Here is a 24,754-nt window from a genome sequence, read left to right on the forward strand (position 1 = left end):
TGGATTGGTGCTGATTTGCAGCACTGGAAAGATCTTAGAAATGTGTGATGGGGGGAAATTCCAGGAATGGTGTACAAGGCAGGTTTTAGATAAAGTTCACCTTCCTTCACTTTCTCTCGGCGGAAGACTTGGTAACATGAGGACTGGAAGGACCTGTTGCCCCTGCCTTCAAGTCCAAGGTCTGACATACGAGTCTCTGCTGTTTTGTTGGCCCTACATAGAGAGGAGGAAGGATCTGGGCCTGGCAGCTATACGCCCAGCGTCCCATTGACTTGGTGCAGCCTCCAGGCTTTCCACCTTGGTTTTCCACCTTCATTACCACCTTCCACTCTAGTTAGGGTTACAAACAACCACAAACCCAAGCTTGTCTGTTTTTCAAAAGGAAATCCAGTTTAGGGAAGTCTGATCATGGGGTCCTTTAAAGTTTAAGTAGCCATGAAAGGCTTCAGGAAGCTGGCAAGAAACCAGAATTTTCCACAGGTCACATTTACTCAATGTGTCAGCTTTCTTAAAGCGTTGGCCTTTTGGTTCTGTTGTCTTTTCAGCCCATCCTCGTGTCCCCGCCCCCAGGATCTTAGATTGAATTCTATTTTCTAGTGTCTTCTCTGGGTATCAGTGTAGGCTACCTCCTATGACCAGTCCTTAAACATTGAGAGTGGGTCATATCCATTTAGGTCAGTGGTTCTCAACCTTCTCAGCGTTGTGGCCTTTAAAAGGGTTCCTCATTTTGGGGTGACGCCCCAACTATAAAATTAGTTTCATTGATACGTCATAACTAATTTTGCTACTGTTATGAATCGTAATGTAAATATCTGATATGCAGACTATCTGGTATGTGCAACCCCTGTGAAAGGGTCTTTCCGTACCCCCGCCAAGGGGTCGTGACCCACAGGTTGAGAATTGCTGATTTAGGTACTCTCTTTAAGGCCACACAGTTCCCGAGCCATAGACAATGGTTCCACACCCAGCTGCATTACATACCTGAGGATATTTAGGATTCTTTGTAGAGAATTTGAGTCACCCAGAATAGCAATGTGTGCTTAAAATACTAAATGGTGGGTGTACCTCTTGGAATTGATTATTCCCGTCATGCTTCTAATCTGCTTTTCCTTAAAGGAGTACACCCTAGATAATACCATTTTATGAAGCCAGCCAGGGCTTTCGTTTCTCTTGCCAGCCCTCCCTTGAGTATATTTTCCAAACTCAAGCACCTTGTCATTATGCCAAATCTCAATTGTGTAACCCTAATAAAAATTCCAGAAGAGACCTTGTGAGTCATACTTTGTATCCGAACAGGCTGGCACCAAGCAGCCATTCAAATATTTGCGAACAGATGGATGGATTAGCGAGAATACGGTGGCCTTGGTATCTGTGTGAAGAAGCAGGTAGTGGGAAGAGGCCTTTAACCGTGGCCACACCTTACCGAAGGGTAGGTCTTGGGCTAGTTTATGTTGGATTGTGTGGGCGTTCTTTGCACTTGACTCCGGTTTCCTTCCTCTTCTTACACTTCTATTTCCACGTCTTGTCTTGCAGTTCTTTCTGGTTCTGCTTCTTCTGCCTCTTCGTAATCTCTGTCATGTGACTGTCATAGACTGTGATTGTTTCCATCTCTTGCCAGTGTCAGCTGATTTTATTAATGGCATTATGTTCTCATTTGCACTGCTCTCTAGCCAACCGAGCCAGCCGGCCAGTGATCTTAATGGCACTGGTGAATTGCTAATACCCGAGGAAACTCTCCTCCGTGAAGTCATGTTCCTTAGGGGGTTCAGGGCTGCGAAGGAAGAAGTACCTCAGAGGAAATCACGGATAGCCAGATTGTTTCCAGACGAAATGAACTCTGAACTCTGGAGTTACTTGAATGATGGGTTCCTTTGCTTTGGTGGGAACTCTTCATTTGGTGATGATGCGGCCCCAAAGGATGTCACTTCCAGCCCTGAGTGTGTTACTGGCCCTAGAATAGTCATGGGCCGTCCTTTCCCCCTCACTGACCTTGGCTTCCTTATTAATAAGCGATAGGGCCTATAAGTAACGTGGGAAAATGCTTTGTAGGCAGTAAAGTCATGCCTGCCGTGAATTATTAGCTTCGTGATGACTATTTAAATGGCAGGACTGTTGTTCATGCCAAGAGCTCTTATCAGAAGTCACTGAGCAATGAGTAGAGCAAAGGTCTTTGGGGCACCCTCAGGGGTCCAAAAGCGTCTGCTTTGGCTGCAAAAACTTTCTCAATCCCATAACCTTGGCTTCCCCTTGGGTGGCAGGTCATCACAGCCTTCTCCGCCCTGAAGGGGGACAGGTGAAGTGTCTGGTGAGAGGGGCAGTGGGCCAGGTATGTGGAAAGTTGGAAGGAAGGGATTGAATATGGGGGAAGCCCTGAGGGAAAGTCCTTCTGTTTGGTGCACAGCCTGGTATTTTGGCGTAAGAACACTAATTAAACATCAGTAGAGGAACCTGTAGGATGGCCCTGTGCTTGCAGCTTCACACCCTTTTCCTCACTGCAAACAGGCAGAAGAAAATTGACTTCGTACAGATATTTGGGACCCTTTTATTAGCCTTCCCAATAAGAGGTTATTTACCAAGTATTTTCAGAGAACATATAATCTTTTTTATAATTTATTTTTATTTCATTATATATTTATTGGTGTTTTGCCTGCATGTATGTCTGTGTGGGGGTGTCAGAAGCCCAGGAACTGGAGTTGCAGACAGGTGTGAGCCACCATGTGGGTGCTGGGAATTGAATCTAGATCCTCTAGAAGAGCAGTCAGTGCTCTTAATCACTGAGTCATCTCCAGTCCTTTGCCTGATCTCAGAAGCTAAGCAGGGTCAGGACTGGTTAGTACTTGGATGGGAGAACATATGAGATGTATTCTGGATACCATGACTTAAAATATGTCTTCTCTGAGTTTATTATTAAAATATCAGTAGTTTGGGGCTGCAGAGATAGCTCAGCAGTTAAGAGCACTGACCACTCTTCGAGAGGACCAGGGTTCAGTTTATAACACTCACATGGTGGCTTTCAACCATCTATGACTCCAGTTCTAGGGGAATCAGACACCCTCTTATGGCCTAAGGCACTACTAAATGTGGTGCATATATATACATGCAGAAAAACATTCATACATATTAAATCAATCAATCAATTTTTAAAACTAAACTAAAATACTGGAAGTGTTTGGAGAGAGGCCAACTTGTGTTAGGACAGTTAGGAAGTGGCCGTTGTGTTCACACTTGAAGATCTGATACCATCAACGATGCTCAGCATGCTGCAATTTTAATTTAAAACAGTGTGTGTGTGTGTGTGTGTGTGTGTGTTTGTAAGTTGTGTTTTGCTTTTGTTTGTTTGTTTTCCTGGATAGGGCTATAGCAGAGCCTAGGAGTTCTCAGTAGCAGTCCCGAGAAGGTGGTTATGGAAGTAGTTGGGGTAGAAACTGGGAATCTCTATCCCAACTCTTCCTAGAGTGTCTGAGGGTGAAAGGTCACAGGAGGCTTCTGCCTCTTCTAGACAGATGATTGAAGCTAGGGAGTGTACCTTTTGAGTGGTACCCTAGCACTCACATACAGGTTAGAGATTGTTAGAGATGGACACCCCCTACGAATGTTAAGTTGGTTTCAGGTTTGAGTGTATCTGAGGGTACCACAAAATGAAAATATCCTGTCAGAAAGAGTAAACACTCTTCGCTTTTAGCTGTTATTAAAATAGAAGATTGGAAGTGACAGGTTATCTAGGGATCTGTTAGGAACGATGGAGTTGAACATTAGATGTTGGTATGTGGCTATGTGCGATGGTTTGACTTTGGATGTCCCCCAAAGCCACGTGTATTAGAAGTTCGGCCACTATCTGTGGTATTATCTAGAGGTGACGAAACCTAAGAGGTGAGGCTTAATAGAATGAAGTTAGGTCATCATGAATGAGTTCCTGAACAGAAGGAACCCCATCTCCTTCCTGTTTGTCTCTTTTGCTTTTCATCTCCCATGAAGTAAACACCCTTCACCTGCCATGGGCTCTCACATGCTATATCATGTCACCAGAGACCCAAAGTGGAAGTTGATTAGTTTAGAGTGTGTTGATACCATAGTGGACAGCTGACTATCATAGTATGTCAGGTAGCTTTTTTTTTTTTGCCTTTTTAAGTTTTTATTTTTGTATATTTTTTGTACTAAAAAGAAAAGCTAATAATGACCACCAATTACAAAGGACTAGAGTAGTACCAGAATAATGAATGAGTCACTTCAGCCTGGGAAGCAGACACTCTCAATAATATTAATGTTATGATACAAGCTCATTCAAGTATTTTACATTTTTTTGTCCTATTGAATGTGATATCTTAGTACATGGTAAAGACAATATGTGAGCGTAAGGTGGAACCTTCTCTGAAAAGCCCATGACAAGTTTTCCTCTCCTGTGAGAACTGGGCTGAGAGTTCTCTTCTGCCTCTTCCATCACCATAGCTGGAGGAGAGAGGGGGGCTGGGGAGAATCCAGGGGCCCTTTAACAAGAGAGGTATTCTGGAACTCCTATTCAAAGGGCAGGTAACCCAAGTCTCTGGTACACTTCGCCATTAGCCTTGTCTTCATACTCTTTCCCTTGCTTCCAGACCTTGCAAGCAGCTTGTTTTCCTTTGTAAATGTCATTTTTGGAAGAACCTAGATAAGAGAAATCATAATCTGATTCAAAGTAAGTATGTTACAGGATATTAGTTAACTGTCTTAGGAAGGATTTACTTGAAGGTAATGTTTCACTAAATGTCAGAGAGCTGCTTGTGTAAGGAGCCATCACAGATGTGAGGGAGATAGGAACTTGAATCAAAACCGAGCCCCTTCTTTCCAGAGCCACCAGTTTGGAGAGGGAGCCATGACTGATCTCCCATGGGGCCTGTCCGGTGAGTGCTCTGATAATGGTGTGATCTGACGTGTGGAAGAGAGTGGTGGACTCAGATGCTGGAATCCACAAGTGCGTGCCTCAGTAGCTGTTGGAGGTCTTGTCACACACAGAGGTGGGAGAATGGCTTCCCAGGAAGAGAGAAGGGGAGTAGACCCTGAAAGGGAGTAGCAAGGTCCTGGAATACAATATTTACCTGGACTAAGCTCCATGTATGGGGGAGAGGAAAACTAGTTTAGAACTTTCTTCAGTAGGAAAGAGGGCACCACTCAAAGTTTAGAAAGAGGGGATGACATCTGAGGACTGTCGTTGAAGACGGTGATCCTCACAACAGGTGAATGAGTGGCAGAGCAGTGTGGTTGAGGGGGGGACACCTTCTGCAAAAGGAGGCAAGATGAGGAAGGCCTGGGCATCTGCAGGGCAGGACAGAATTCCGAAGGCTGCTGGGAAGCCTTGGCACTTTTCTGGAATGCACTAACTCTTTCAAAGTTCAGGTCAGGAACTGGGGATGTAAAGCCTTGATTTTTGATCTTCAGCACTATATTAAACTACCAAGTAAACAGACAGACAATAACATTTAGATGAGATTGAGTTTATTAAGAAAAAAGATGCTTTGACAAATGTAAGCCTTTGCTGTCCCTTCCTGGTATCAATGGTCTGGAATGATGTCCTTATTGAAGAAGTGGAAGCCATAGTGGAAAGTGGGAGGGATAGCGGGGAAATGGATAGGCAAGGGCATGCAGAGTCCTGCTCCTCTGGGTACCACTTCTGTAACAATCCAGCCTGAGCTGCCCATCTCCTCCAGCTGTCTCTCCTCTTCTTCTGCATCCCCTTCTTTCTCATCCACACACACATTTCCCAAGTTCCTGTGCAGTTTATTCCTTTTTGTCCCACTGTGCGTGCTCCTTGTGTTTCTGCTTTGCTTGAGCTAAAGACGTTTCAGCCGGTGTGTCTATTAAATGAGCAATTGCTTGGCTCACAGAATCACACGGTATAATTGAAACAAAATACAGACAACACATTCCCTAAGACCTTGAAGTAAAGATGGCGCTCAGTAAATAAGTGTCTAGTGCACATTTCTGTAATTATGGTATATCCTGCTAAATTTTATACTATTTCAAATATAATCTCCCTTCTTTTGAGTTCCTTGAGGGCTCAGTATAAATTTTGGATCTTAAGTACTTAGCATTGTACATGCTGTAGGAAAATTCGAATGTTGGTGGGGTGTGGTTGGTATATACCTATTACCATAGCACAGGAGCAAGACTGATGAAGGATCAAGAGTTTAATGACAGCCTGAGCTGCAGTGTTAGACCTTGTCTCAGCAGGAAAAAGAATTCATATTTTGACTTTAATTCCTTTTTTCCATGAAGGCTCTGTGATGGACTCCTCATTGGACAGGTCTGGAATCAGCCTGCTCCTCATAGAGTCTGCAGATGCTCCCATTCCTGCCATGACTAGCAGTCCTGCCCCACCCTGCACAGCTGTAGGATTGACCTAGTCAGGACTGGGGTGATCAGAAGGAAGAAATGCAAGCACAGGGATAGCAGAACTAGAGTCGGGTGGGCTGTTTGCTCTGATGGAGATGATGCAGTCATCCAGGAGGGAGGAGGATGCTGTGGTTGACATTTTCTGTGCATTTGAACATCCATACTCGACCAGGGGAAGGCCTTGCCATTCCCATGGACCTGAGACAATGGGGTCCTTGACACGGCCTTGCTCATGTCATGAGTTCTCATTCACACAGGGCTACACTTGCTCCCCCACATGAACACATGTGTAAAAATGACCCATTGTAATTACAAACCTGAAAACATGAAAAAACTATGAGAAAGCAATGTTGCCATGCAAATAAACAGGGAAGGCTTTGGTGCAGTGATATCTGGATGCTGTGGGCAGAAAAAATGCGGTCAGGAAATTATGAGTCTGTGTTCTCCACAGAAATTCTAGGACACTGTGTTCGAGTTAATAAACTAAGCCTGTATTAGCATAAACTGTGTAGGCTTGTAAACTTGACTTCCTTCCTATCTCTGTTAGCTTTGCCTTTTATACACCTATTAACCAGAAAGGTTGTAGGTAGCCAGGGGGATGTCTTAGAGACTCTGTTCCTTCTACAATGGGACTCATTGGTATTTGGGGTTGGATGAGCAGTAGCAATTTCCTTGGGGATTAAGAAGAGACAAATACTTGTGTGTTCAGTGTTCAACCCCAGAATTTCTAGAGTACATCATAAGGTTACCACCTCCAAGCTTAGCCACTAGACACCTTCTAGAGTATTGCTATGGATGGTGTGGCTAGCAGGCCAGGCTCTAATTGATTTGAGGCTGTCTGAATTCCATTGAATTCCGCGACTGAAACCTGTTTGCTAGTGTCAGTCTGATGGTGTCAACCCTTAACTTCAGACCTGTTTTTATCCTGTTAAAAATAATACCATACAGCTAAAGAGTTAAGAGCACTGATTACTCTTCTAGAAGACCTGGATTCAATTCCAGCACCCACATGGCAGCTCACAAACATCTGTAGCTTCGGTTCCAAGGGATCAGATGTATTCTTCTGGCCTCTGTGGCCACTACTCATGTTGTACACAGATATATAAGCAGGCAAAACACCTATTCACATAAAAGAAAATCAGTAAATTAAAAGCCACAAACAAACAAACAAACCCAAAACTACGAAAAGGTCAGAGGCCAGAGAGGTGGCTCAAAAATTAAGATCGTATACTGCTCTTGCAGAAGACCTAAGTTTGGTTTCCAGAGCCCATGTCAGGTGACTCATAGTGCATAGTGCCTGTAACTCTACCAGAGGTATCTGATGCCTCTTTTCTCAGCAGGCACCTGCACACACATACACATACCCACACACAGGCATTTGTGTGCACACACACAGAAGCACACAGGCACACATGTGCATGCACACAGGTACCTACTTGGGCACACACACAATTAAATATTATAAAAACAAATCTTTAAAAGAGCAAGTAAAATCATTACTATAAAATGCAAAGGCAAAGGGATTTATTTTAAAAATATATATACTTTTATATGCATGTGTGTTTGAGTATATGTTTGTGTGCCTTGTATGTGAGAGTACTTAAGGAGGCCAGAAGAGGGTGTTGGATCTCTTATAAGTGGAATATAGGTACTTTAGAGCTACCTGTGGAGCTGGGTACCAAGCAGTTCTCTGGAAGACCAGCAAGCGCTGTTAACCATTGAGCCATCTCTCTAGCCCCTTGGTGGGTTCACTTTTTTTGTTTAACTTAATTAAAACTATTTATTTATTTGTGTGTATGTATGTGTGTATGTGATGAAAGCAGAAGTGGGAAGGAAATAGACCAGCTGGAAAAGGAGGAATGGGAAGTAGGATGGATATTTGTAACATGCAATGACATATGTGTCATAATGAAACCCATTTTTGGTATGGTATCTACAGAATTAAGTCTATCACAACTCTTGAACAAAACATAAAACATGACTTAAGCTAGGGTTTGTCCCTTCTAAATGAAGTGGAACAAACTTATGTACTAAGTAAGTAATGTTTATGGGCATGTTTATGGACAACACCACCAAGTAGATGTCTAGTTTACTGTACTACTAACGTGAATAAAACATTTTCAAGTGACACATTCTTCTCCTGTATTTCTAGCGATTGTCGACGATGAAAGACTGTCTGCGGAGGAGATGGACGAGAGGCGGCGGCAGAACATCGCCTATGAGTACCTGTGCCACCTGGAGGAAGCCAAGAGGTAAGATCCAGGTTCAGTCTGTCTGTGTATCCCTCTTCTTGGAGCTTAGCCTTGGGGTAAGATTCAGGAAACCAGAAGTTTCCTGAATGGGCCAACAATTCCAAAGAATTGTCAGGATCGTGGATGGCCAGGGAGACACTCTCACCCGTCACCCATAATTTAGATTTGGACACCCTTGTCACACCAGTGCCAGACCAGCATGGCAGAACTGACTCGGTTCATTCAGTCAGCCCTTGGTCACAGCTGGATGGGCACCACACTCATCTGCACATATGCAGGTAATAATTCAGCTGCAGTCTTTGGTAGCAGGCTGTGAGATACCACTTTTGGTCATGGAGAATTGAGAGAGGTCACTGTCAAGGGGCAGGGAGGCAGATCTTCCTTTTCCTTTTCTTAGAGCCTCCCAGGAAACTACAAAACAAATTAGATTATTTCAGACTCTACATCTCACTGGCTTGGATACAGGGCAACAGAAATAACTTAAACCTAATTTCTTTTCCCCAAGAGTATCCTTGGGCGATCTTTTTGTGACCTCCTGCCCATGATGATAAATGTTCAGTAAAACAATGGCCTATGTGACTGAGGTCCATGGGTCACTAAACGATGAAGCAGGTTTATGACAGCAATCTCCTTAACTTGTGGGTGTGTGGCCATTTGGGTATGCTCTCTATAAAAATCACATCGACTCTTTTAGACTCTTTGGATTAAGTATATGCTGGCTGGGTTCTCCTCGGAGAAAGTGAAGATAGAGAGTCCAAAGTGCAAACGCCTCCTTAGGACTCTGCCCTTTGCTGAGCCAGTGCTACCTGTTAGCATCTGATATTTTGTGAAACAGGTGAGCTAGGTGTTCTCTTACCTAACCACCAATAAATACTCAGTGGTCATGGATGGTAATTATCATGGGTCACTGATAAGTAGTTGTCTCTAGAGCGAGAAATAAAAGGATTTTACTCGGTATTTTATAAAATACTAATCCATGGTCATATTTGGCATTAGCATTGCTTTGATGGGGGTTCTCAGTATTGTTTCATCTTTTAACAGTGCCATGCAACTTTATGCTCTAATAATCAACTTTTAGGAAACTTAACATGCTTGTAAAGTCTGCATTTAAGCCGGAAGGCACTAAGAGTCCTTGCCAGTGTAAGATTGTTGGACTCACACTCTTAGTCAAATTCTTGCTTAAGAAATAAGATAAATGAAGAGATTCTTAGGTGCCTGCTATAGAGATAAATACTTTGCATTGGTATGGCTCTTGGTTTATTAATACAAATTTAAAGTTGATTTTGTTATATGTATATTTCTCTTGATTATGATACTGTGTTTGTGCAGCTCATTTAAAAATGTAATGTATAATCAAAAAATATAGGTTAATAGATAATCATCTATAATAGTCAAGCTTATAGTCATGTTAGATAGGTTTTCTAGATATATAGAGATATATTTCAGTTAGGTGTTCTTCAAATCTTTCAGAGACTTTCAGAATATGGCATTTAAATGTTTTAAGAAGTTAAGACTTTTCATGACAGTGCAACACATCTGCTCCTGGCAGCATCATTCTACTTCAAGAGAAGATGGGCACTGAAGTTATGGAGTTGGTTAGCCATTTGGGCAAGAAACTGCTCTTGCTTGGAATGCTTGATGAATTGAACATGCAAGAACTACAGAAAAATGACTGCTGAACTTGCCTAAAGGTGAGATGGTCCTTTGGAGTTCCAGCTTCATGAAAGAGTCTGACAGTGACTGGCAAACTGCCAATATAAGCTAAACTGTCTTTGAAATTTCCTGCTTCATGGAAAAGTCTGCTGGATACTATGGGCCTGTTGGCTGAAGATGGATGTCCCAACAGTACAGAAGAACTTTGGGTGACTGTCCAGGCAGCGAGATGTCTCTGTCAATTCTAGAGTTTTGGAAATTGCTTACAATGCAGTTCCTGTTTACTTAGGTAATATTGTATTTTTCTGGAGTCTTTGATGGAGTTGAAGAATTGATAGTTATAGTTTTCCTTAGTTATAATAAAAGATAAGGTAGATATAAATATTGTAACTGTAATTCTTGCTTGGTACCTGCTTTGTTATATGTAAATTTACCATGTTAAAGTCAAAACCTTCCTTTTTATTTAAACAGAAAAGGGGAGGTGATATGGGAGTCCCCCCTCAATGCTGTGAATGTGATTGGTTAATTAATAAAGAAAACTGCCTTGTCCTGTTGATAGGGCAGAACTTAGGTAGGCGGGAAAAACTAAACTGAATGCTGGGAGAAAGGAGACAGAGTCAAAGAGAAGCCATGTTAGCCCCACTGGAGACAGATGCCAGAACTTTACCCATTAAGCCACAATTATGCAGCGATGCACAGATTACTAGAGATGGATTAAATTAAGATGTAAGAGTTAGCCAATAAAAAGTTAGAACTAATGGGCCAACCAGTCTTTTAAATAATATAGTTTTGTGTGATTATTTCTGGAGTCTGGGCAGCTGAAAAATGAACAAGCAGCCTCCTCCAACAGGCACCCAAATGTGATGTGCTCCCTGTGACACATCTGAGAATTGGTGGGAGGACTTTCCTTTTCTTTGCTGACATATGTTCCATACCCTAGGTGTGTGCTTCATTTTATACATAAGTGGGAAAGAGTGTGATATGGGAGAGAAGCATGACCCAGAGTTGGTAGACCTGATTTCCTGGTCCCAGCTTGTACTGTGTGATGATGGGCAGGTTATCTTACCCACTGGGGAAGTCCCTTTTGCTCTGTAAATTGCATGGTAAAGACACTACTACCTGTTCTAGTTTCTTCCTGATTTCTTTTTTTTAATCACTGAGAAAGAGGAAAGTATTCTTTGAATGCTGATCCAGGGCAGACAGTTGCGTAAACATGGCTATCTCTTCAGTGTGGCACAGTGGCAGAAATGAACCTTCACAACTTGTTCTCCTCTGTAGTATTACTACAATTCATTAGTGATTTTTTCTCTTTATTCATAAAAATAATCCCAGATACTTTGAGGAAAACTTCTTTAGGAAGAATGTCTTTGAAATAATAGACTATAAGAATATAAAGTTTTCAGAGCTGGGGAGCTCAGTATCTCTTGCCATACATACAAGACCACCTGAGGTCAGATCCCAGGAAACCGAAGCTGGATATGGTCCACTCCAGGAGTGAGATGGGATGCTGAGCTAAAAGAGTCCTGGAAGCTCACAGACCAGTTTTGCCTGGCATGCTCAGTGGTAAACAACACAAAACCCTATCCCAAAGGAGGTGAGGACCAACCCACAGGTTACCCTCTGACCTCTGTACCTGCTGAAATCCCACATTCACAGGAAAGCACACATATGTGTACCTACATGTACACTAGACTTTCTAAAGTGATTTATAGACTTAATGAATGCCTGGCTAAGTTCAAGCTGCTGTTTTGTTGTTGTTTTTAAAGAAAGCACAGGTCCTGAAGAGATGCTCAATGGTTAAGAACAGTGGCTGCTCTTGTAGAGAATTTAGGTTCTGTTTGCAGCCCTGACATAGTGGATAACAACAACCATCTGTAACTCCAGTTCTGGGGTAGTGGGGGAACCCAATCCTTTCTTCTGGCCTTGGTGAGCACCAGGCATGTACACGGCGCACAGGCATAATATGTAGCCAAAACATGTATGTAAAATCAAATTAAAAAGGAAGTTCAGAGGCAGTATATCTTATTAAGGACTTACAGTGTAAAAAGATCCTCATTTTAAAATGGACAAACTGGACATGGTAGCACACATCTTTAATCCTTTCTTTTAGGAGTCAGAACAAGCTGATGATCTCTGTGCGTTCAAAGCCAGCCTGGTATACATAGAGAGTTCCAAGCCAGCCAGGACTACACAATAAGACCCTGGCTCAAAACCAACAAACATACAAGCAAAGCCCACTAGTTTGAAAATGGACAAAAGTTAGGAATAGACTTCTCTGAAGCAGATAAACAAATGACCAGTAGAGACATGGTAAGATCTTCCACACTGGTTGCTAGGGACCTGCAAATGGAAACAGTGAGTGTCCACTTCTTATCACCAGCTGGAGCACAAGTGACAATTTATAACAAATGTCCCCAAAGATGTGCAGAATTTGGCGCCTTGTGGATTGGTGGTTGGATTGTTAAATGGTGCTGCTAATTTAGAAGTATCTGGCAGGTCTTTAAGTTTTTAAGCATAGAGTTTTACTCTTGAGCACTGAAAAACCTATGGCTACACAAAAATGTATATCCAAACCATTATTTATATTAGTAAAAAGAAAAATATCAGCCCAAATCCATCCACAGTGAATTAATGAATAAACAAAATATAGCATGTCTGTGCAGTGCAATAAAATGCAACTATAAAATAGTATGCACAGATTCATGTAACAATATTTATGAGCATCAAAAATATTAGAATAGACAAATCTGTGGAGGGGAAGGCTATTGGTAAGGCCTTGGGTCGGGGGTGGAGTGAATGACTGATGATGGCCCTGGGATTTCTGCTGAGGATGATAAAAATGTTTTAAAATTGATTATGGTGATGGTGGCACAATTTTAAAAACATTGAATTATAGACTTTGAGCTATCTGGTATGACAGTTATCTTAATAAAAGTGATTGGAGCTCTTTTGAGGGTCCTCAGTGCAGCTCATAAAGCAGATGAGCTGGTCCTTAGCAGATACATTCCATCCAGGTATGATGGAATGGGTTTCTCACAGGGTGCAGTCATCGCATGGTTTCCAATGGAAGCACATCTGCTTCAAGCTGGTTTAGTGTTATTGACAGGACTCAGTTCCTCACGTTGAACCAAGGACCCAGGTTCCTATGTGCTGGTGGTTAGAACCTTTCCTTCTCTCAGTCACCAGGCACTGGGGTGCAGCTAGCAAGCATCTTCTGCCTCAGTGAGTGTGTAAGAGCGCAAGAAGGAAAGCAGGGAAGTCTATAACCTATTTTCAGATCCTTTCTGGTGTATCTTACTGATGAGAACCAAGGACATGTTCAGAGTGAGGGAAATGAACAGGGCTGTGAATTCAAGAAAACCTGGGGCATGGGGGCACCCCGAAAGCTACATCCCCACCATGACCTTATCTTCTTTGCTACTGATCACAGAACATCTGATACATTTAGCTGGAGACTGAAAGGGTGTATCCTTTTGTTACTGACAGACATCCAGCCAGGAATTGGTTGATGTCTTGGTCTCATGGTTGTGATACTAAGATCATCACTGTCTTGATTCCTTTTTTAAAATTTTGAGAGTTTTTGTTGTTTTCGTTGTAGGAGTGAGAGTCCAAGACCTGTCTTCCACGCTACAGATGCTCTTTCCCACTGAGCCACACTCCCAGCCCCGAGCTAGTTCGTCCTTCTGTCTTATAACTTAAGACTAAATAGGCTTTTAAGTTTTCTTTTCAGATACCCTGCTTCTTTACTGTATAGCTGCTTTGTGGGGCAAATTTTGCTGACACAGAACTGGGCAGCCTGTGCTGCTCCTATGGGCTTTGGAAGGTCCTTGCCGATGCCAGAAATCCCACTGTTTGGAAAAGTCACTCCCTTTATTTAAAGAATTAGTGCTGCTGAGCGCTCCTTCTAATTTATGTAAAATATATTTTGAGTCATGAAAATGAGTACATTTTAAGAAAATCAGCCCTTTGTTGGGGACAACTATAAAAAACTTGAGACTGAGGGTTCAGTTTGGGAGAACTCCAGGCTGAAGAAGGAAATCAACTGGGGCCATTATGAAGGTCAGAGAACAGGAGAAGAAATCTTGGCAAGAGATGGACAGGGAATTTGGACATTACAGTTGAGCGCTCAGTTATGAATGGAGCCACTATTGTGTTAAGGAAGGTCTCCGTGGTATCTTATTTCTTTTTTAAGGAAGAAGAAAATGCACACACAAATTTTGCGATACTTATTCTTTTTCTGCCCTGAGTTTAAATATGGAGTGGGGGGGGGGTCTTCTCTTGGTGAAGGCTTTGTTTAGAAATATTGTCTTGATAGAGCCAGGTGTGGCCAAGTTGTTCCCTGTATGCCTAAGCCTGGGGGGGGGCTTTTGTTTTTAAATGTGCCCTGGAAACAACAACACTTGAGTGTGAGTGCTTTTGTGTCCTGTTTACAATTCAGAAGCCAAAAGGACAGTTTGTTGATTAAATCAAGTCTTAAGTGCTAACCTGATCTAGCAGTGGGCTAGAGAATATAGAATCAGACATTCAAAGAGACGTGCTTTAAATGTCTAAGCAAGTAGAAGCCACAAGTGTGGTTTTGGCATACAATGAGTAATTTACTTAAAAAGAAAAAGTCACGCTTGGGAAATAGGCTCTACTGAATTCACAGACTCCACTGAATTCACAGACTCTACTGAATTCACAGACTCCACTGAATTCCCCCCTTCATGCGTAGGCCTCTTTGTCCTTATTCTTAAGGACACCGTAACCTTGGATGCCTTCGTAAGCACAGCTGATAAAAATTCGGGATTTGGAGGATGATACCTTGGTATACAGTTTATTGAGAGACTTGTTGCTCTATATGTTATTTTAAGGAATTTCTTAGTTGTATTTGCAGCCCATAAAAGGCTTTCTTGTTTCAATAGCAGCTGCATCCCTCCCCTTTCTTTTTCCTCCCCAGCTGTTACCTCAAATGGGCTGAGGGAAAGGGAAAGAACATGGGGTTACCCTGTGTAGCAGCCGGTGGAATAAGAAGGGTAGTCAGTCCGCAGCAGGGGTCCCTCTCAGGGCTGGCTGCCAGGTGACAGAAGGTCCTGCTGCCAGGATCACTGACCTGTTGGAGGGCTGTTTTCCAACCCGTTTGCTTTGGCAGCCCCATGTAGTAGCAGGGTTCTACCCTTCCTGGCACACTAGAGCTAGGTACATCCTAGTAATAGGAATAGCCTTTTAGAAGATAGGACTCAGTTGAGAAACTTGGAAAAGAGAGAGACGTGGTGTTAGAGGGCATCTTCATGGGACGAAAGGAGGCAGGATGCTGGCCCGCCCTGCTGCCAGTCTGTGGTACTTAGGGCAGAAGTAGAGGCGTTGATGCTGAGGTCCAGCTGGGTCGTGACTAGCAGGAGGTACTAAGGAAGGAGTACAACTGAGGATGTAAAGGAAGAAGCCATGGGATTTGGCAGGGGACCAAGTGTGGGCAGTAGAGGACATTGGGAAATTGCATGCTTGACGGATTTGTGACTCAGAGGACCTTGTTTTGTGATCTCTATCTGCTAAGCCTGGCCATGGGAGACTTCTTCGGTGGGTTTTTTTGGTTTTAGTCCACATGTTGTGTGTTCTAGCTACGGCTGTTTGTATGTTCATGCTAATCATCTCAAGCCATGGACAAGTTAAACAACTGATATTTGACTCTAGGGTTTGTATTTGTTTCTTGGGCTCTTCAAAGTTGGAGGCCTGGGAGGGGCTTGAAACTTTCCATGGTCTCTAATGTTTTTTTTTTTTTACAAACAAGGGGTCACATGACTGACTCTATTCACAAGACACCATACTCTGACCAGTCACCCCACATGGCCTCAAGTCTCCCTGCCATTCTGGGGGAGATGGGCAAGCCTCAGTTTATAGATGAAGACACCAAGTCCCGGAAAGACTTTAGTATTTGTTCAATGTTACAGTCAACAAGCCATGGAAAGGTATTATAACCAGGTCTCTCTGATGTCAACTGTATATATTAAAACATAAAATAATGCTGCTCTTTTTCTTTCCTTCTCTCTTCCTTCCTTTTTATTTTATTTATTTATTTTCTTGGAGTCATGGTATTGCTGTTTTACCAAGGCTGACCTTAAGTTTGCTATATAGTCCCAGCTGACTTGTAACTTAATATCCTCCTGCTTTAGTCCCTAAAGTACTGGGATTCCAGATATTCATGAGCATACCTGACTCCTACTACTTGGTGATGTAAGTTCATGTTGGTCTGGGATTTTATTCTTCATGGGTTCTTTCCAGCTCTTGATGAAAGCGTTTATCTAATTATTCTTTATCAAGAAGAACTCGGGAATTGATATGGGGTAAGAACCTGAATGTTTAGAGAAGTGGCAGAGAAAAGACCAGTGACCTCTCCTCTCTCTCTCCTTACTTAATCCAAAAGGGCCAAAAATCTTTCTAAGCCCCACCTTACTATTCCCCCCCCCCCTCTCTCTCTCCTCGGTCCTCCAAAACCTCTCTGACTAATTTTGGTCAATTAGTTGTTTGTTCCGCCCTCTGATTCAAAGCAAACTTAATGGCAGTCTCAGGAGTGTCAGAGCATGCTCAAAACATCCCATAATACTTGAAGGTTTCTTACTTCTTTAGAGATTAGTATTGCTCATTTAAGGTTCTCTCTCTCCCTTTCCCTTCATCCCTTCCTTTTTCTGTTGCTTCTGTTATTTGTTTCTCTCTCTATCATAGCCCATGCTGGCCTTGACTTTGTGATCTTTATGCCTCAGTATCCTGAAGGCATTTTTAGTGTCCTGAGTGTTGGGATTACAAGCATGTGCCACTACTTACTCTTGGCTCCGTTTTGTTCTGACTAGTAAGTACTGTTGGCATCCGTTCACTGTGGAGGGCTTTACCTCATATGTGGCTTCTTTCTTCTCCTCCCCATCTCTTAGTTTCCAAAACCTATTTACAGGAATTTTTTCAGTTTTCTGACCTGCAGACTTTCTCCTCCTCATTCAAGAGAGTCTTCATTCATCGCTATTCTTGGTTAGGTCTGGTTTTCTCACTCAGTCCATCAGTCATCTTGGTTCTGCCTCTATTGTGACTGGCTTCACAGTGTGCTTGGCTTTTTGTTGCGACATCAAAAGGTATGAATAGCAAACACCACTGCAGTCTCTTCCTTCCTGTGTGAACCAGATGCTGCCTCATGCTGCGATGCTTAAAACTCATAAGACAATGTCTTCATTCACAGCGCAGGCTCCAAGGGGAGCTGCTGGGGGAGGAATGACTATTACAGGGCCAGGCCTCATGCCTTCTATCTCAGAAGGGCTGCAGGATGTCAAGTGGCCTTTGCTTGTTTTCTCAGTATGAGTACCGTGTTCCTCAAATGGTGCCAGATCTCCATTCCTCACACAGAGCACCTAGACTCAGGGGAGTTCATAAGATCCCACGGTTGCTTCAGTGGTAGGTTTGGGCTGAGGAAAATGTCTTCTGGCTGTTTGACCATGGACTTTTGCTCTGTTAGTCACTCTACATCATATTAACAGGAAAATATTAGTTAAACAGCTCAACAGTGAAAAGGGATATTGCATTTATTTGATTAATTTGATTTAAGTTCTTAGTTTGATGCTGAATTCCTAGTATGGGGAGTTAGCTGTGTGTATATGTCTTTGTCATTTGTCTTTTATTTTTTTTTTGCTGACAGACTTAAATCCATTTAGGTATTAGAACAGGAGTCTAAAAATTAATATCTCTAGTTATTTCAAGCTCTCTCCCATTGAGTCTTGCCTGGACTGGTTTAAATATCCCTTAATTTTTTTTCCTGTCATATAATTTGTAATACATTCTTTTGTCTGCCTTTGGAGTTTTCCCTGGCATATGGTGAGGCAGCTACATCATTTGTGAAAAGAAATTTATGGCAGTATCTTCGGGTTTCTATTGCTGTGAAGAGACACCATGACCACAGCTTAGAAAGGAAGCATCTAATTGGGTAGCTTACATTTCAGAGATGCAGCCCATTATCATCATGGTGGGACATGACAGCCTGCAGGCAGACATAGTGCTGGAGAGGTAGCTGAGAGTTTACATCTTTCATAGGCAACAGGAAGTGGTCTGAGACACTTGGCAGTATCTTGAGCATAGGATTCTTCAAAGCCCACCCTCATAATGACACACTTCCTCTAAAAAGTCCACACCTACTTCAACAAGGCCACACCTCCCATTAGTGCCCCTCCCTTTTGGGGGTCTTTTTTTTTTTTTCAAACCACCACAGGAGGTGATCCCTAAATCAGTTACATCCTGCATTAAGGTTACATGGTTGCTTAGGAGTTTGATGGTATATTATAGCAGATGGTATAAATGTAGTCTTCAGAAGTGGATCCATGGAATCTGTCTGTCTATCCATCTGTCTGTCTGTCTGCCTGCCTGCCTGCCTGCCTGACTACCTACCAACTTTTGTTTGGTTTTGTTTTTTGGTTTTTCGAAACAGGGTTTCTCTGTGTAGCCCCGGCTAGCCTGAAACCCACTCTGTAGACCAGGCTGGCCTCAAACTCACAGAGATCCACCTGCCTCTGCCTCCAGAGTGCTGACGTGCACAAATGTTGCCCATCTAGGAGGCTATATTTTAATAAATTTCTCAGGTGAATTTTGATGCCACCTGAAGTTTGAGGATTATGCTTTTGAGAGTGAACACAGAAGCACCTTGTTGCTTCCAGATTTTCTACCTGACTTTGATCCAAAGAGTAGAGAATTCCTCCTTACTTTGGGATGGCAGGGGAGAGGCAGGGCATTGAGGGCACACTGACAGGATGGGAAGGTGATGGAATAAGAAGCAGAAGGGCTTCAATCAGGATGGACAGAAAGTTGAGGCGCTCTGAGGAGACTACTGAGTTTTAAGTTTTCTTTGCAAAGCCAATCACCAGGTTCATGTAACTTTCCTTAACAATGTAAGGGGAAATGAATGAGATAGCCACGCCTCAGGGTTAATATGATAACTCTGACAAAGTCCTAGGACACCAAAACTCCACAGTGTTAATGTAAACATCACTGAAATTAGGCAGCCATCTGGCTACAGAGGCGAGTGAAGCCAGAATAGGTAAGAGGGGGACGGGGTGATGAGGATGAAGGGCAGGATCGCTAAGAACAAGGAAGTGGAGACCAGTAAACAGAGGCTGTAGCCCGAGATTTAGAAGCCTGTAATGCAAAGGTGGAGTATTTCCAGGTAGTGATAAAGTCCAAGGTGTGGTGGAGCCGATGTGGAGGTGAGAGGGAAGGAGGAAATCTCCCAGCTAGGCCCACGGGTGCTGCCAAGGCCATCCACCCTCTGAAAGCCCCCAGACAGAAGTAGACCTGGAAGGAACACAGTTACTGTGGCAAGAAAGGAAAGTGCAGAAGTTCAGATTGGGATCCACAGTTACTAGTCAGTCAGTCAGTCCTGAATGCAGGCAGTGTGCTCTAGGAGAATGCTGGGGAAGACAATGGTGTCTGTGCTTCAGTCCTGTGAGTCAAAAAATTTGGGGACCAACAGCCTCTGAGGTGGGTTGCAGGGAAAGCTAAGTCTATTAAGTAGGCAGAGCAAGCTTAAACAATTGAAAACGACAGTTGTATATTTGTACAGATAGGGGGTTACAGAGGCACTTGGGTAGGAGTTGGTAGATTTCGAGTGGGACTAAGAAGGACTGAGTGACCCACAAGAGTGTATCTAGAAGAGGCGTGGGTCAGCTTTTCTACTGGAGTTAAGTTAGAGGCGGAAACCATCCCAAAACAAGTTTAGTTGGGTGACTGCAAGCCCAGCTCTAAGGAGCAAAAGGAGAAGGTCTCCATATTAACAGGCTGCTCCGGAAGAGTTTAATGAACCGGTCTGGAGGGAAGGGACCAGCGTCTATTGCTCACAGTCTCAGGTCCCAGTTTTCTGACCCAGAATAGATGAAAAGCATGAAGGATTCGCTTCCTTCAAGGTGAGGGTCTCATCAGATGCCTATCTTCCAAACGTATAACAACTCATCAGCTGGAGCATATACTTTCAATAAATGTTTGTGAAACTTCATGATCCAGAGTTAAACTCTGTGTGTGTGCCTGCATTTGTATATGCACATATGCATGTAGATGCACTGCACATGTGTGTAGCGGACAAGGGTCAACATGAAATTTGGGAGTCGTACCCACACCATAGTGATGTCGTGATGCCTCTCCAGGTATAGATTCTGGAGAACTGGGTGCGCATATCCATGGAAGCAGTATGTCTGGGAGCCACTCTGCATGTGCATTCTGAAATAAATTTTTTCAGAGGCCCTCTGAGCATATAGCATCCTGGTCCTTGACCAGCACTGAACTGAAGTCAGATCAGAGACTCTCTCATTGTGAAGCGGACAGATTTGAGGATATGTAAGCTTACACAATAAATTGCTTGTGCTCAGATATCTAACTGCCGAGTCGAAGAACGAAATCAGTTTATTGACATGGTATGGAATGTTTCTGTTGGCTTTGGAAAATGAGTGAAAATGAGTAGATGGAGTATTGTTTCCTTATTCCTGTGGGTCTCCCAGGCTGGGTATAGATGGGGAACAAATGGGAAAGGCACAGGCTCAGCCAAGTCTAGAAGGAAGAGAAGTGAAGGGATGTGAGAGTCATTTTCTATACTAACAGACTGTGACTGTGTAAGACAGGGGCTGGGCAGGGAAACTGGCAAAGACTTTTAGAGTGACCAACATCAGTCTGGTGATGGTGTTTCATACGGTTCAGGGGGAACGGAGAGGCGGATCTCCCAAAGCCCCCTTTCCTGATTACCATAACGTTTTTCCTTTTTCTTTTTTCACTAATCCCTTCTTTCTAGCATTATTTTCTTTCTCCTCTTCTCCCTCCATTTCCTTCCCGGTATTTCCTCCTGTGAAAAGTCTACTTAATCTTCAACGATAACTCAGAACTCATTCTTTCTCTGCAGAGTTTCTTGACTACTCAAGCAGTAATAGTTTCTCATCCCAGTGCCCAGGGCACTTACAGTCCATATAACTCTTGGGACATTTGTTAATAAAATATCAGGTGGAGGGGCTTCGGCTTTCCTGTGTCATATGTATACAGGTTCAGATATTCTGACTCCCCCTACCCCCTTGAGTTTCTCATCTTCCTAAATGACCTTGCCAGCCCCCTGCCTTCCTTAGAGATTTTTTTTTTTTTGTACAGAAGTAAGTTACCATGGCCTTGACTGAGAACATAAGAGAATTTATTGCAAACACACAGTACATGGCCAACTGACCTGCTGTGCTGCTGAAACAAAACTCCTGAGGCTGGACGATGAAGTTCAGATCAAGGGACCAGCAGGCTTGGTGTCTGAGGGCCCAGATCCACCTTCAAGAAAGAAGTGATCTAAAGTCACATCAGGGTCAACAGGTACCTTTCTTGGCAGCAAACCTATGTCCCCTTTGTCCCTTTCTTTTAATAAAGGGCTCAGTGATGCACTGTGACCAACTTGAGCATTTCCTTTTAGACCTGGTGGAGTTTGATAAGATACGTCCTCACTACTTAATTTCATGAGGGCGGTGCTGAGCAGGGAGGAGGGTAGTGCCAACTTACACACCAGCTTTTATTCACAGGAAGAGCAAGGCTCGGTTATTCACTCTGTACCTTTGCAGAAACGATGGAAAATAGGGTTATCAGAGCAGTGTTAGGTAAATGACATGATCTGGCACCGTGTTTTATCTGGCCTTGATTACAAGGTGTGGCGTCTATAGGCTGACTTTATTCTTTACAAACCATGGGTGAAGCCTGGAAGATTTCTTTCTTGGTTCTCTGAGGAGTTATGTGATCTTGAAGAGAGCAGTCTTGAAGCACCGATGACCACCTTTGTGACGTGGGCCCAAGAATACATGCCCTGCTATCTTGCAGCATCATGATGTGACTCCCAGGCCAGGAATCCAGCGGTATGTTGGTGTAAAGTGTAGCCGGTGGTAACAGAAGAAAAGAACTCATAAGCTCCAGTGTTTATTATAAAAACATTGTCAGTAGTAGGAACAGCTGTGAATCAGGCATCCTGGCTTAATTAGAGCCCAAGAATCTGCACCTTCAGCTTCTTTTTATTGGTGCCGTTTGCACTCATGCTTCTGTCTAGCACAAATATAGGTGGGGTGGGTTTATGAAGGGAGGGAGGAGAATATTGGGACATCCTACAATTATAATCTTCCTTCTGTAAACAGTGCTTCTCGACACTGGGTACAGGACTCTCATGGCACCAAGAGAGAAGGAAGTATTTGTTTAGAACTGGAAATCTATGCAAAAGGCTAATTATACCTTTTCATGGTAAAATATCTATCAAGGAAATTCTCAGACCAAATAATAGGAAATTCCGCTCAAGATAAAGTCCTTACTGCCAAGATTATCAGCTCCTTCAGGAAGGAACGTGAGGTGATTAAAAAGAGGTGGCTCGTTGGCCTAACATAGGCAGAGCTGCCCCAGGTAACCTGGGTAGCAGTAGCAGGGCTTCTTAGAGCCAGGGGCATCAAGGTGGCGAGTTTCCCTTCTGAACATCTGGAACACAGGGACAGCCACCGTATCTGAATTCTTATAAAGCTCATTTGTGTTTAAGTCCTCACTCCTGCATGGTGGGCTGTGTGTGTGCCTGCTTTTGCCCAGCCTACTCCTCAGATTTCTGTCCCATTGTCCTTGGCTCCATAACCCTGCTTCGTGCAAAGGCTTCAGTAAATATCTCTTTAGCTCCCAGAAGCTGTGGGAGCAGAGGAATAGGTGGCTGAGGATCTGGTGAATAGCTTTTTCCTCCTCCCAAGAATCTTCCAGCTTCAGGAACTGTGAATGCTTCATTTGTTTCTCTTTTGCTTTTTGCTATGTCTTGATTAGTTCTTTGAGAATCTCATGCAATGCATTTTGACCATACTCAAATCTCCCTCAACTCCTCCTAGATCTACCCTCCTTTCTCTACCCACCTAACTCTGTCTTGTCTCTGTCTTTTTAAAAACTCATTAAATCCAACTTGTGCTGCCCATACACTCTTGGACATATATATATATGATTTTCCACTAGAGCGCAGTCAATATTTAACAGGGTCATGCCCTTAAAGAGAGCTGTTTCCCCTCTCCTACAAGCTACTGATTGCCAATACTCTTCAAGGAGGCATGCCCCACCCCCTGCCATGCTGGGATTTGTCTGCTTAAGTTTGCACAGAGCTTGCACATGCTGCCACAACTGCTGTGAGTTCAGATGTGCAACTTCCCTGCTGTGTCCAGAAGATCCCCTTTCCTTGTAGTCATCCACCACTTCTGCCTCTTACCATCTTTGCTCTCCATCTTCTGCAATACTCCCTAAGCCTTGGGAAGAGGTGTGACAGAGACATTCCATTTGGTGGTTGAGCATTTTGCAGGCTCTTCTCTACATCTTGACCAGTGTGGCCTTTGCCAGGCGATAGCCTCTAATGTTTGGGGGGGGGGGGAATCTCTGGGGCTTGATTGCCGAGTAACTCCAAAAGAGTTAACCCATTCCAGCCAATGGGCTTTTTGTTAGCCTGTGGAATAGCCTGTGGAATGTTGGATCCTCACAGGGTAACTCCGCTCAAATTCATTTTACATATGCATATCTTTAAGGAAGCTTCTGTGGTAGTAAGTTGTGTGAGTTTTTCAAAATTGTTCTTCCTGTCTTCTGCCCTCTACTGTATTCTTCTCTCTCCTCTCCCACCCCAATTCAACCTAACTTCATTATCCTCCTGTGCCCGTTTATACCACTGTTTCTATCTCCCCGCGGCTCTTGTTAATTTCCTGACCTGTGTGGTATTCTGAATGGAGCATACATATTTGAAGATCCAGTGAGCAAGAGAAGAACACGGGCCTGGGCTACTACGCTCAGAATAACTATTTCCATCCACTATTTCTCCATCTGTCTATCTGTGAATCTCCTAGCTAGGTTTTTCTTAACAGCTGAGTAGTGCTTTGTCTTCTCTCCATGTCCTATGGATCTTTGGATTTTTAGCAGCTGAATAATGTGGATGTTTTATTTAAAGTAACTAGCTGCTGTAGTTTGGGCAGAGAGTGGAAGCCTGCCTGACTTTGGGGGAAGGACTGTGGGTTGTTTGAGGTCCGAGACTATCTTATTGAGCATAGTTTTTCCTTCCATCTCTTCTGGGACATCTGAGTTCCAGCAGGTTCTCAGGAACTATGTAGTGGGCAGGACTCCATCTGTCAGGAGCCCCAGGCATTTTATTGTTAGGTCCTTTTCTTCCCCAAAATGTGCATCTGAGCCGTGTCCCAAAGAAAAAAAGCAAAGCAAGATTTCAAAGTCCCCAAAAAGAGCAAGCGCTACCTAGGCTTCTGGGGGTGGTTTTACACGGGTGCCAGTCCCTTGTCAGGTGACCCAGAATCCTCTAGTCCAGCTGTTGTACATGTGTAGGCAGGGCTCTTGTTGCTAGGAAGAACTCTGGAAAGCCCCTCTTATGAGGAGGGTTGTCTGGGTACCAACTGGTTTCTGTCTGTCAGCTTGATGCTTTTCCCCCCAATTCCAAAATCCAGTGTTCATTCCCCCTGTTTTTCCTTTATGGA

The 24,754-nt window shown here is 43.4% G+C and overlaps 1 protein-coding gene across 2 annotated transcripts in view; it reads left to right on the forward strand.

Moving 5' to 3' along the window:
* Positions 1-24,754, forward strand: part of Iqgap2 (IQ motif containing GTPase activating protein 2) — a 301,482-nt gene that overhangs the window by 54,887 nt on the left and 221,841 nt on the right. For both annotated transcript variants that reach the window (XM_050153835.1, XM_050153834.1), the window contains exon 2: positions 8,519-8,618. In XM_050153835.1, the coding sequence (XP_050009792.1) occupies positions 8,519-8,618 (100 nt within the window). The remainder of the gene's footprint in view (positions 1-8,518; positions 8,619-24,754) is intronic.

The sequence above is a fragment of the Alexandromys fortis genome, unplaced genomic scaffold (genome assembly GCF_014885135.2).
Source record: "Alexandromys fortis isolate MF-2015 unplaced genomic scaffold, M_Fortis_MF-2015_v1.1 scaffold_79, whole genome shotgun sequence".
NCBI lineage: Eukaryota > Metazoa > Chordata > Mammalia > Rodentia > Cricetidae > Alexandromys > Alexandromys fortis.